General features: G+C 36.6%; 3 protein-coding genes across 3 annotated transcripts; all 3 read left to right on the forward strand.

Moving 5' to 3' along the window:
- The first annotated feature begins 898 nt into the window (after nucleotides 1-898).
- On the forward strand, nucleotides 899-1,742 carry LOC114753538 (uncharacterized). Its single transcript, XM_028942221.1, has 2 exons — nucleotides 899-1,517; nucleotides 1,550-1,742. Exon 1 carries the CDS (start codon nucleotides 993-995, stop codon nucleotides 1,491-1,493), a length of 501 nt encoding a protein of 166 aa, XP_028798054.1. The 5' UTR covers nucleotides 899-992; the 3' UTR covers nucleotides 1,494-1,517; nucleotides 1,550-1,742.
- Nucleotides 1,743-8,289: 6,547 nt separating this feature from the next.
- LOC114753533 (uncharacterized) lies at nucleotides 8,290-8,769 on the forward strand. Its single transcript, XM_028942217.1, has one exon. It carries the CDS (start codon nucleotides 8,290-8,292, stop codon nucleotides 8,767-8,769), a length of 480 nt encoding a protein of 159 aa, XP_028798050.1.
- A 3,207-nt stretch (nucleotides 8,770-11,976) lies between these two features.
- Nucleotides 11,977-12,793, forward strand: LOC114753532 (uncharacterized). Its single transcript, XM_028942216.1, has one exon. It carries the CDS (start codon nucleotides 12,043-12,045, stop codon nucleotides 12,628-12,630), a length of 588 nt encoding a protein of 195 aa, XP_028798049.1. The 5' UTR covers nucleotides 11,977-12,042; the 3' UTR covers nucleotides 12,631-12,793.
- Nucleotides 12,794-13,423: the final 630 nt, after the last annotated feature.

Below are 13,423 nucleotides of genomic sequence, written 5' to 3' on the forward strand. Positions count from 1 at the left end.
AATATGATAAATAAGTCTTATATTTAAGACTAAAAATTAATTTAACAATTAGGTTCTTATATTAAGGATTAGAGGAGTATTAGTCAGCTCTCAAAACAAATGAAACGTTTTATTTTTTTTAAGACAGAGAGCTCACAAATATCATGGCTAGTTCCTCACAAAACATAACAAACTCAGGTTTGAATTTCTATTAGAAGAAGCGTTCACATTTCGTGCCCAATAATTTCTCAGAAGGAATGCCTCCAATAGATGGATACTGGTGCTTACCAAACAAAAAACTCTACAAATTCTAGAATATTCCTCAGAATACGTAGATTGGTTATTATATTTCATTGCTTATGTATGCTTACACGATCAATCATCCATATCCACAACTACTACATGATGAACCCAGCTATATCAGATTGAGACTACTCCTTCGTCTTCCTCCTTATCTTTTCCTCATTCCAACTAACTCCATCCACTTTTTCATTCATTCACTGTTGCTCGTTCACTTGCTCGTGATCTTCAACTTTTCGTTTGTGGACGAAACCCGGACCCTCATTATATTTAAGCCCTATCTTCTAATAATTAATTACCTTTACCACCAACCCACCAGGCCTTCCAGCATGTGAATACCCTTATCAACTTGTATTACTGCTAAGGTGGTAAAGTGATGACACTGCCTTTTCTTAGTAACGGCTCCAAAACTTGCACGTTAAACACAAATAATGCAACTTACTTATTTAATGTTCATCAGCCACAAATATAAAGTTAAAAAGCTGAACCCCATGTCGCTGCTTCTTCATAAATGGCTTCTCAAAAGTTCTATCAAGTTCACGACTTGAGAAAACTGACATCTCAGCTCCCATCATCCATACAATCTCCTATAAATATTGTACGATTCAGACTGTAACTTGTCATCTATATTTATCCTCGAAAACCCGTTCAGCAGATCATCAAAAAATTTAGTCTTTATTACCTCGTACTTCGTTTGTCTGCAGAACTACTATATGGCACCCTGCAACATGTCCAAGTCCAGCAACAACCTTCAAAGAACGGTGTCGGACATATCCTACGAGATCTGCAAGGAAGAAATCCAAGATCAGAAGGCACTGCCACCAATATCAGAGGTTGAAGACGCCAAGTGTGAGTGCTGTGGGATGAGCGAGGAGTTCACGACGGAGTACATAGAGCGCGTGAGGGACAAGTACTTGGGGAAGTGGGTGTGTGGGCTGTGTGCTGAGGCAGTGAAGGAAGAGCTGGAGAAGAATGGAGGGAGGAAAGAGGAAGCCCTAAACGCACACATAAGCGCGTGTGTTAAGTTCAACAAGTATGGAAGGGCTTTTCCTGTTCTGGTTCAAGCTCAAGCCATGAAGGAGATGCTGAAGAAGAGCAATAAGCTTGATGGAAGAAGAGTCAGGTCCTTTAACCCCAGAGACAGCAATAATGATAACAAGAAAGGAGGCCTTGCAAGGAGTTCAAGTTGCATCCCTCAGCTTAATTTCTCTTGAGGGATAATGATTCTCCTTCTTCTGCTGCTGATATATATATATATATATATATATATATTTATATCTTCTTCTGGCGCTAATTATTCTGCTCAAATTCTTACATGCTATATATATGTGTGCGTGTACAATCAGAATTTTTGATCCGCATCTGAAACTCACATGTCAGATACAATCAAAACTAAGTTCTGATTATTGCATGGACTTGTATTATATATGGTATTTGAGAACTAGGGCAATGAACTTCATCTCTCTGACTCTGTGTTAGATGAAAAAATTCTCGTATTATCACTGGAACTGCCCAAAGGTGACATGGCAGTTTTTCGTTGAAATATATACATACAGACACAATTGTATGTATATATAATCTCGTTATTTGTGTCTTGAACTGCTGCTTATGACCTGTATTTTTTTTCGGAGAAGCAGCTTGTATTTGTCACGGGAGAGGCCTGATGAGTTGTACCTTTGTGAGGTTTTTTTTCTCATATATAGGTTTCTCCTGAGTATTATAACCTATTACATAATCATCTTGGAGTTTTTTTTTCCCCTTGGAGAAGAAGAAATTCTTTTTCTCGTTCTTATTTATCTCTCTTCTGATGTTTTTGGTCAGATATATATGGCTTTATTTAGTAGCTTTGTCTTTTGCTGAATAAAATAAGGTTGGTTTTTGATATTTGCATGTTGTAATATATATCTGTGTTGCTTATCGATTGGAAATACAAGTAGTAGAAGTTAAAGTTAAAAAATTCATAAGAAATGAGTGCAAGTCCGTAATTAAGGCGTCGTTTGATTCTATTTTCTGTTTTTTATATCCTTAGAATACCTTTATCAAATTGTTTTCTAAAATAAGCTTTGAAAAGAAAAAAAATTAAAAAAAAATTTCTGTTGGATAATGGTTCTAAAACCTACAATTGAAGAATTAAGAGAAGGTGAAAGACAGAGTGTAGAGGGCGACGATGAGGAGCGGAGGGAATAAGAGGAATAAAGTGGGCACAAGAGCCAAAGTAAAGAGGCAACCGCGAGCGAGTAGGGGATTAGAAAAGATAACAACACCAAAAAAAAAAAGTAAAAAGAAAAACATGTAAAAACTGTTTTGATTTTTTTATTTTTAAAAGCATATTTATATTTTTTTTAAAATACTTAATTAAAAATTAATAATCAAACAAGTATTTTTTATTTTTAAAAACAAAAAACTTGTTCTAAAACAAGGAAATGAATATGGCCTAAAAGTGAGGAATTGTACAACTGAAAATGAAGGGAAAGTTTATCTCACTTCAGCGATTTTGATTAGATAGCTGTAAAGAAAAAAAAAAAAGAAGTTCTTTTAATTACTCCTCCGGTCTACTATAAGGGTCTTATATTAGGACCGGAGGAGTAGCTTTTTCCACACGTCGCTGTGCAATTAATTACCCAACCGTGTGAATCCTAGCAGATCTATGGACACGATTAACATGTGAATTTTATTGATATCATGTGATTAACAGTGAAAAATATTTTTACTAAATATATTGAGCTGATGTGAGTTAAAGTACTTTATAATTAAAAATATAAACATTATTTTATCCGTAAAAACTAAAAACAAAAACAAAAACTCCACTTATTGGCTAATGGAATGCCAAGGCCAATACCAAGATCACATGAGAGTTGTGATTAGAGGTTAGAAAAGCACCCAGTCTCCTAATCAGTGTGGTTTCGTTTCAGGAAGACACAGCTCTGATGATATAGTTGTGGCACACGAAGTGATGCACTTCATGTGCACAATGGAGGGAAAAAGGGGTATATAGCAATAAAGACAGATATAGAGAAGGCGTGTGATAGAGTAAATTGGAACTTTGCGAGAAGCTGCTCGGCAGAACTTAACATCCCTGACACTCTTATTAAAGTTGTTGACAATTGCATCAGAACGGCAAGCTTGCAATTACTTTGGAACTGATGCAAAGCGGACATCTTTCATCTTCGCGAGGGGTGCAGCAAAGTGATCCCATGTGGCCTTATCTCTTTGGTTCCGTCCGGTATGAAGCATTAAAAATAAGAGATAGGAATTAAGATTGTACTCCTCCGGTCCTTAATATAGGACCCAATTTTTAAGTTGGTTTTGGTCTTAAATGTAAGACCCATTTCTCATATTTATCAATTTTCTCTAAATTACCCCTATGGATACTCCCTCAATCATAATCAAGTAGAAGAGGGAGAGGGGTATTAAAAAAGATGATTATGGTGTTTTAGGAAAAATGTGTCACTTTTCTTGTAATTAACTAACTTACCTAACTTCCTTAATCTAATCAAATTGTTAAATGGGTCTTATATTAAGGACCGGAGGAGTAATTGAAAAAATCATTATAATAATTTTTCATATGAGTAATTTCTTATTATATGGGATTAGATAAACTCTTAGAGGTGGGCTTGGGAAATATCATTTCCTCCATGGTGTTCCCCAATGCCACACACACAGATTTGGTTAATCCTATATATCAAGTAATCTCTTATACTAAAAACTCTTTAAATAAATTATTTTCAATTTTAATCTCAATTTCTATCCCTAATTTTCAATACTTCTTAACAAACAGGACCTTTGTTATTTGTATAAAAAAACTAGCTCGCCTCATTCAAGAGAAAATGGCTACTAGTGAATGGCACCCGATCCGTCTCACCTGAACAGGAGCGCCTATTTCTCACTTATTCTTCGCAGATGACATTTTGCTTTTTGCAAGGCTTCAATAAGGCAGGCTGCACTCATGAAAGACTGTTTAGACACATTCTGCCACAGTTATGGTCTCAAAGTTAGTGACACAGACAATAGTTCTATTCCCCACCAATGTCAATCATACACGACGTGAAGAGCTGAGCTCTATCTTGGGTTTCACGACTACTGCTGATTTGGAAAAGTATCTTGGGGTCCCTCTACATAACTAGCATATTAACAAGAAAGTTTCAATGATAGCACTGCTAATATCAAGAGTCGCCTCACACGATGGAAGACTACCTCGATGTCACTGGCTGGGAGAGCTACACTTATTGCCTCGGTTACCTGTTATGTGATGCAAACTTCTTCCCTTCCTGTTCATTCTTGTGAGGTATTGGATAAATGTAATCGGACCTTCTTTTTTTTTGGGGGGGGGTTTCTATATAACCAAAGAAAGATTCCTCTAGCTGCTTGGGAGGTGGTTTGTAAAGACAAGAATAGAGGGGGACTTGGCATGCGGCATGCACGGCTACAAAACCAATTGCTGCTTATGAAGTTGGGATAGAAATTGGTGAAAAACCGAGACGATTTCTGGGCTAAAGTAATGGGGGATAAGTACAAATGCGGTGATGAACTTTTGCCAAGAATAGATACGGCAAGACAAGGGTCAAACGTATGGAAAGGTATCAGAGAGAGACTTGGGCAAAGGTGAGCTCCGGGATAGAATGCAGCACAGATGGTAGTAGACTGCATTGGATACGGGAACGACATGGAAACTTCTCAGTCAAATCGGCCTACACGATGCTGTCCAGTAGGGACACAGAGTATAATGCTGACTAGGAAAAGCTTTGGAGAATCTGTGTTCCGTAACGGTGCCGGACTTTCATTTGGCTAGTTGCACACCAAAGCTTACTCACTAACTTCGCACCTCACAAACTAGGACTTAGTGAATCCGTGCTATGTCATATATGTGGCCGAGGACAGGAAGAGCTGTCCTATGTGTTACGTGACTGCAGTTATACAAAAGCCTTGTGGCGTAAGCTGGTTCATCCAGCATAGTGGAGACGCTTTGCAACTATGAACCTCCAGGAGTGGCTATGGTGGAACTTAGTGGCAACTTTCCAGATAATTGGACTAGTTTCTTAAACATCATCTGTTATTGGTTGCGGCGGAGGAGGAACCTTTATACTTTTGAAGACAAACATATCGCAAACGGAGCGGTGATTTCTAGTGCCAAGGCTTTGACAGATATTATGCAGCAGACTCGGAGGGACATAGCTGGCACTACCTTATAAGGAGCCACCCCTGCATGTACCTCGGCTACCTGGAGATCGCCGCCAGATGGATGGATCAAGATAAATACGGATGGGGCCTTCTCTTATACGAGCAGCTCGAGCGCTTGTGGTGGCCTCCTCCAAGACAAGGATGGGCAGTTCTCACAGGTATTGATCTACTGACTAGCAGATGGTGATGCGCTAACGGCGGAGCTTTGGGGGTGCCTACATGGGCTTAGGATGGCCTGGGATGCAGGATACGTAACGTACAGAAGAGTGACTCTAGAGACGGACTCGACCAAGGCCATTGAATTGATTGTGGATATGGAGGGGGAAAGCCATGCCGATTATGATCTGCTGTGTGAGATTAGATCGGTGCTAAGCAGAAATTGGGAGACTACCATTTGCTACGTGCAGTGTAGCAACAATTCCCCTGCCGACTTCCTTGCTTGGAGTGGTCTGGACTCTTTGCATGGCTTCCATGCTATTTCTCAACCTCCTGAGACTCTAATGCGTTAATACCGCTATTTATGGGCAGGATGATGTTTAATTGAGGCTTCCTTTGATATCAAAAAGAACAGCACCCAGCCATGTGAGAGTTATGGGACACAAATAATTATATAAAGTCATTTATTGCTCCTAATTTATAACTAATACTACTATAACTTTTTCGGTGTAAATAAATAATATAAAATTTTTTTAATTGAAAGAAGGTATAACTATTCGGCTCAAAAAAAAAAAACAAAGAAGGTGTAACTAATTTGGATATATTTAAAAAAATAGTTAAGTTAGTTTTTTTTTTAAAAAAATACAGGGTTATAAGCCTAATTTAGTTAAGTTAGTTATTTATAATAATAAATATGAGTTGATTTTTTTAATTATATGTATTGAAATTATCTCTTAATAGAAAATTTTTACTATCAATATGAATAATTTTTAAAAAAATTACAAAATTTTAAATTTATAATGGCACTAAAGGGTTTAAAAAATTAAAAGAAGGTACTAACCGGAGGTTATGGACCCGCAGGTTATTGTACTGTAGGGAAGGGTAGGTTGAAGGTGTAAGGAATTGAAAGACACGTAGCGGAAAATAAATTTAAAATTTTCCAATTCCTTGCCCGGATTTACTGATTGTGTTTAAGTCAAGTGGTAAGAGGTGTTACCTGCGGTATTCGAATCGTTGGTGGCTCGAGGATTCCGACGTTCGGGATGCCTATGCTCTCCTTTTGTTTGTGAGAAGTCGACAACTCAGATCGGCTTCCTCTACCGGTATCTACACGAACAACTTTCAATCACGAACGACGTGCTAGCGCCTCTTGTCCTTCTAGGGTTTTTTTTTTTAGAATCCGTCCTCATCGCCTCTCTTTTGGCCGTTTCTTATCTACAAACCTTTTGCACTCTCATCCGCACAAAACCCTAGCTCCTAATATCAAATATATAGGATGTCATCTGTATTATGAAGGACATTGGATTTTGGAATTAATCCTAAATTAATTCCAAAATTAATACAATATCATATATTGCGTAATTTGATAAGAAATCAATTAAATAAATACGGTTTGTATATTAAATCCGTCCTACAGATTTAATTCACCTATTCATTTAATTCAAAATAAAGATATGATGGAATTATATTTGATTTATTCTAATAAATCAAATTTGAGATATTATACCTTATCAATTTTAAAAAAATGATATAGATTTAATTTATCCTTATAAATCAAATCTTATAAATATCTCTTATATCATATAATATATATACACGGATTTATATATATATACACGTCCACCCTAGATTATTCATTGAATCTGGACATATCTTAGATTCAATGAATCTGGATATCATAGCTCGTGTTGGGCTATTTTGTGTGCGACCCTGTAGGCCCATATGAAGTTGGCAATGGGCCATTTACTATAATGACTCACAAGTCGTAAGCGGTCTCTAGCAAGACATCACGACTACCCAAATCATATGAGGATCGATAAATGATGTAACCTTTCATACAACCATATCACGTCCTTTTTGTCACACGACATTTTGGTCATGGATGAGGCATGGAGAACATCATCCTCCTATTCTTGACCGTTACTTTCTCGATCCCTGAGTAGTCTGAGTATAGAAATGGAACTACCTTTCCATTATAGTATGGCCATACATTTCTCAAACTCACTTATCGAGGGGCCCAGTAATATCTCTCTATGAATGTGAGGGACAAATTCCATCTTGACCATTCACATTCCTCCATATGAAAAACCACTAAGCCTGAACATAGTCTTTATGATCACTCGGTCAAAAGTGACTTTTAACTAGGTCAAAGCTGAGCGTTTCTCATGTAGGAATCTATGATGATCTCAGGTCAAAGGGCATAGTGACATGGTTTGTATATGAGATAAGCTTATGACTTAACCCATACAGCTCTCTCATAGCGGGTCGGTCCAACACGTTGTACTCTTACATGTGCCTATGACTTTGATTTATATCTCATACATCTTCAAAGTCATACTGGTCTTATTTCATCTCTGCTCCCACATAGATGACCGACCAGGGACATTTAGGATAAAATCATGAGTTATCCAAGGATAGTCATCACAATAAACATGCAAATAATATGATAACATAATTAAGAAATTCATAGATCAACAATGTTCATAACACAATGATTGGTCCCTAGGGCACAATTTCCAAAAGAAGGATGCAACAAAACCTATACCACTAAGCTTTCTTTCTTCACCCACCTTCTAATAAGCCTCCTTTTCTGCATTACAAATACATATGCGCCCTTCCGCTATCCTCTTCAATTCATCTCTTCCTCTCTCTCTCTCTAGACCTGTACACAGAGAAATGGAAAGCAATTTTCCTGCAATATCAAAGAGAGTGTGGAGCACAGTGCGCATCCTTTTCTTCATGCTCCCAAAATGCTTCGCCAAAGGAAAACTCCTGATGGAACTCAACCTCATGCTCAAACGCCCCGGCAAGCTGGCCGGAAAAGCCATCGCCAACTTCATCTCCCACCACCATCATCACTGCCACCATGGCACCTCCGCCGCCTCCCACGACGCCCATTTGAGATTCTCCACGGCACTCGAGTACGAGTTCAGCTGCCGCAAGACTCCCAACTACGGCTTCTTCTCCAAACATCATCTCCGTCGCTTCTTCGCCTGTGCTCACGTGCCACTCACACTAGACGACGATGATGCGGCGGCTGTTAATAATGCGCTTAAGGTGGCGCTGGAGATGGTCAGTGACAAAAAACGTATGGATGGGGTGGAGGCGCGCTGGCACTTCCTGGGTTTGGCTGCACCCCGGCAGCGAGACAGCTGAGGGTGACAGACTCTCCATTTCCGCTGCAAGACGGCAACGACATCGAGGACCACCAGGTTGACAAGGCGGCGGATGAGTTCATAGAGAGGTTCCTTGGGGAGTTAAGGAAGCAGCGGGGCTGAGCAATTTTGGATGTGTTAAACGTTAATTATGATTAATTAACCGTAAGATTATAACATCAAAGCCAATTTGGGTATATGTTTCTGATAATCATCCCAACCTCAGTTTTCAGCTTTTGTGGGTTGGGGATTTTGGTTTCGAACTTGTTATTTCAGACATATATCATTTGTACTTTCAATTGTTATGGTTTACGATAATAAATTAATACTACCTCCACCTCTAAATATAAAACCTAATTAAATAATTTAAGTAGAGTAAGAAAATAACTTAAGTTAGTTATTTGTAGTAAATAAACTTTATTTTTCTTAAAATATCTTTACTAATCAAGTTTATTTCTATACCTATCATTATTAGAAGAACTATCTTGGAAAAAATAGATAAATATAAGAGAGAAAATGGATTAGAGTTTAATATTTAGAACCAAAATAAAAATCAAACAAGATTTTATATTAAGAATCGAAGGTAGTAATTACATAATAATGGGCTATAATCTTTTTTGGGAAAAAAATCATTCTCGTTGTTAATGCCACAATTCTTTTTCTCACTTTTTCGAATATATGAACTCAATATTCAACTCTTTTTAATTCTTATGTCACACTGCATGAATAATAGAGCCTTAATAAGTGGAAAGGATACACACACACACACACGAGCTTTTAGTTCTTTGGTTATTATATTTTCCATTCTTCTAACGTTACAGAAGTCTTATAACAAAAGGCTCTAAGGATTTACGAAACTATATTGCCCTCATGTAATAAGTTTAAATAGAATTAACCCAGCAAGTCATCTGAGGTTAATTTGAGTGATAATAAGACTAATTATATATATTAATTCCATTTTATGAATTTGCAAAAACCAAAAAGAATTTCTTGAAATAGTATTTTGGTAATTTGACAGGCAAGAGGACCACTATTTGCACTAACTTGGGCACTAACATCTCAGAGAGAAACCATTGGCTGCTCTCTCTTCAAAATTATTGTTGCCCCCTCATTTGCTTTCTGCATTTGCCTCTGCTTTACTCTGTTTTTGCTTTTATTACTATTCTTTCTTCATTTTAATTTTATGACTTTTTTCAAGCACCACTTTCTCCTTGCAATTAGCTAGCTATCAGACAAAAGTCTCTCCATATATGAAGATCCACTTACAAGTACTAGTAGCATAATACGTGCTTGGGATGATGTACCGAATTAGTAGACGAAGTGGGAAGGGTCAAAACGAATTTATTTTTAATTTGTCATAATTAAACTCTTCAAGTTTGAAAACATTTTCAATAAATATATTTTACCAACTTACAATTACCCAGATTGACTGGTTGGGTCAATGCTTCGTTGTAAAATCAACTTCTTTAGTTTTGTCACGAAATCTTACTCTACAGAAGACAATCATTTGCAGAAACAATGACTTTATTTTGACCCTACGTACCATCGATGGTAAGAAAACCTCTATATTACACACACACACAACAACAACAACAACAACAAAAAGACACGATCGTACATATGATCATAAAAATACTCCTCAGGTTCCTAATTACTTAGCTACTAATTTGAATATATTAAGAAACTAAATAAATTATTTAATTATAACAAATATAATATGATCTTCCTAAAATATTCATATGTAATATTAAATCATATATCAATTTATAAGTAAGTTTATAAAGTCACTTATTGTTAACGGTTAACACGTGGAATTTATTGATGTCGTGATATTAATAGTGGAAAATATTTTTGCTAAATATATTGACCTGATGTGAGTTAAAGTACGTTGGTTATTGGTTAAGGAAAAAAAGGATGGTGGGGTTTGCATCTTTATAATTAAAAATATTAACATTGATTATCATGCAAGCTCTTACCTTTATTTTATTGGCAAAAACTGAAAAGACAAACAAGAACTCAACTTATATATTGGCTAATGCTAAAGCCACTGCCAAGGTCAGGTGAGAATTGTGATTAGAGGCTAGAACAGCACTTATGGACCAAATAATTATGTAAAGTCATTTATTGTTCCTAATTTATAAATAATATAACTTTTTGGGTGTAAATAAATAATACTACCTCTCGTTCTTAATATAAGAACTCATTTGACTTTTATTTTGATTCTAAATATACACCAATCCACTTTATTTCTCATATTTATCTATTTTTTCCTAGGATAGTTCTTGTAATAATGGTGGCTCTAGCCAATACATTTAATTAGCAAGGATATTTTAAAAAAGACAATACATATTTATTATAAATGACTAACTTAACTTATTTTCTTAATTTACTCAAATTAGTAAACTAGTTCTTATATTAAGAACTGGAGGTACTATAACTTTCTGTTTAATTGAAAGAACATATAACTAATGTGAATATTTAAGAAAATTAATTAAGTCAATATTTTAAAAAAATACATGGCTATAAGTGTAATTTAGTTAAATTAGTTATTTATAATAAATATGTATTTGTTGGCTTTTCTAAACTGTTTTTTTATACCATGTTTATTGGAATTACCTCTTAGTGGGAGTTTTTTTACACTCAACATGAATATTTTAAAACATTATAAATTTTTAAATTAATAATGGCACTAAATTGAAAGAAGGTACTAACTGAAGGTAGCAACATGGAACCAATTTTTGTACTCATTACTTTGATGAGTACTATAAGCTCATTATATCCGGACCGTCTATATCTTATTTGAACGGTCTAGATTTAAAATTTTTAATTAATTATTTTTAAATAGAAAAAACTACTTTTGGAAAGACTAATAGTTAAGAGATTATCCCTATTTTAAATTTTATACATATTAAATAATTATTTTAAATAAATAAAAATAAAAAAAATCAAATTTAGATCATTCAAATCAGATATGAACGGACTAGATCTAATAAGTTTATGTTTACTTATCATGAGCACCGAAACTGGCCCGCTAGAACACTTATGAACCCACATGCTATTGTACCGGAGGGAAGGGTAGGTTGAAGGGTACAACAAAACCTACACCGCTAAGCTTTCTTTCTTCACCCACCCTCTAATAAGCCTCCTTTTCTGCATTATATATACGTATGTCCTTGCGCTATCCTCTTCAATTCATCTCTTCCCCTGTCACACTTTCTCTCTCTGCACAAGAATCATCCATACCCTCTCTCTCTCTAAACCTGTACACAGAGAAATGGAAAGCAATTTGCCTGCAATATCAAAGAGAGTGTGGAGCACAGTACGCGTCCTCTACTTCATGCTCCGAAAAGGCTTCATCAAAGGAAAACTCCTCATGGAACTCAACCTCATGCTCAAACGCCCCGGCAAGCTGGCCGGAAAAGCCATCGCCAACTTCATCTCCCACCACCATGGCACCTCCGCCGCCTCCCACGACGCCCATTTGCGATTCTCCACCGCACGCGAGTACGAGTTCAGCTGCAGCAACACTCCCAACTACGGCTTCTTCTCCAGACGTCATCCCCGTTGCTTCTTCGCCTGTGCTCACGCGCCGCTCACGCTGGACGACGATGATGTGGTGGCGGTTAATAATGCGCTTAAGGCGGCGTTGGAGATGGTCGATGACGAAAAACGTATGGATGGGGTGGAGGCGTCGCCGGCACTTCCTGGGTTTGGTCGCACCCCGGTGGCGAGACAGGTGAGGGTGACAGACTCTCCATTTCGGGTGCAAGACGGCAACGACTTCGGGGACCACCCGGTTGACAAGGCGGCGGAAGAGTTCATAGAGAGGTTCCACAGGGAGTTAAGGAAGCAGCAGGGCTGAGCAATTTTGGATGTGTTTATTCTGTGTTAATCTTTAATTATGATTAATTAACTGTAAAATTATCACATCAAAGCCAATTTGGATATATGATGTTGATAATCATCCCAACCTCAGTTTTCACCTTTTGTGGGTTGGGGATTTTGGTTTCGAAGTTGTCATTTCAGACATATATCATTTTTACTTTCAATTGTTACGTTTTACGATATAAATATGAATTTTCAATAAATTAATAATTACATAATAATGGGCTGTAATGTTTATATTTTGAAAAAAAAGAAGAAAATCATTCTCGTGGTTAATGTCAGTTCTCTCGCTCACTCACTATATATGAACTCAATATTCAACTCTTTTAATTCTTATGTCACATTACATGAATAATAGAGCCTAAATAAGTGGAAAGGATACACACACGAACACATGAGCTTTTAGTTCTTCGTATTCTAATCTTCTGACGTTACAGAAGTCTTATAACAAAAGGCTCGGAGGATTTATGAAACTATATTGCCCTCGTGTAATAAGTTTAAATAGAATTAATCTAGCAAGTCATCTGAGGTTAATTTGAGTGATAATAAGAATAATTTTTTATATATTTATATTAATTGCATTTTATGAATGCGCAAAAAAAAAAAAAAGAATTTCTTGAAATAGTATTTTGGTTATTTGAAAGGCAAGAGGACCACTATTTGCACTAACTTGGGCACTAACATCTCAAAGAGAAACCATTGGCTGCTCTCTCTTCAAAATTATTGTTGCCCCTCATTTGCTTTCTGTATTTGCCTCTGCTTTACTCTGT

Source organism: Neltuma alba, unplaced genomic scaffold, assembly GCF_004799145.2.
Source record: "Neltuma alba isolate B1F8T4 unplaced genomic scaffold, ASM479914v2 tig00007971_pilon, whole genome shotgun sequence".
NCBI classification, from domain to species: domain Eukaryota; kingdom Viridiplantae; phylum Streptophyta; class Magnoliopsida; order Fabales; family Fabaceae; genus Neltuma; species Neltuma alba.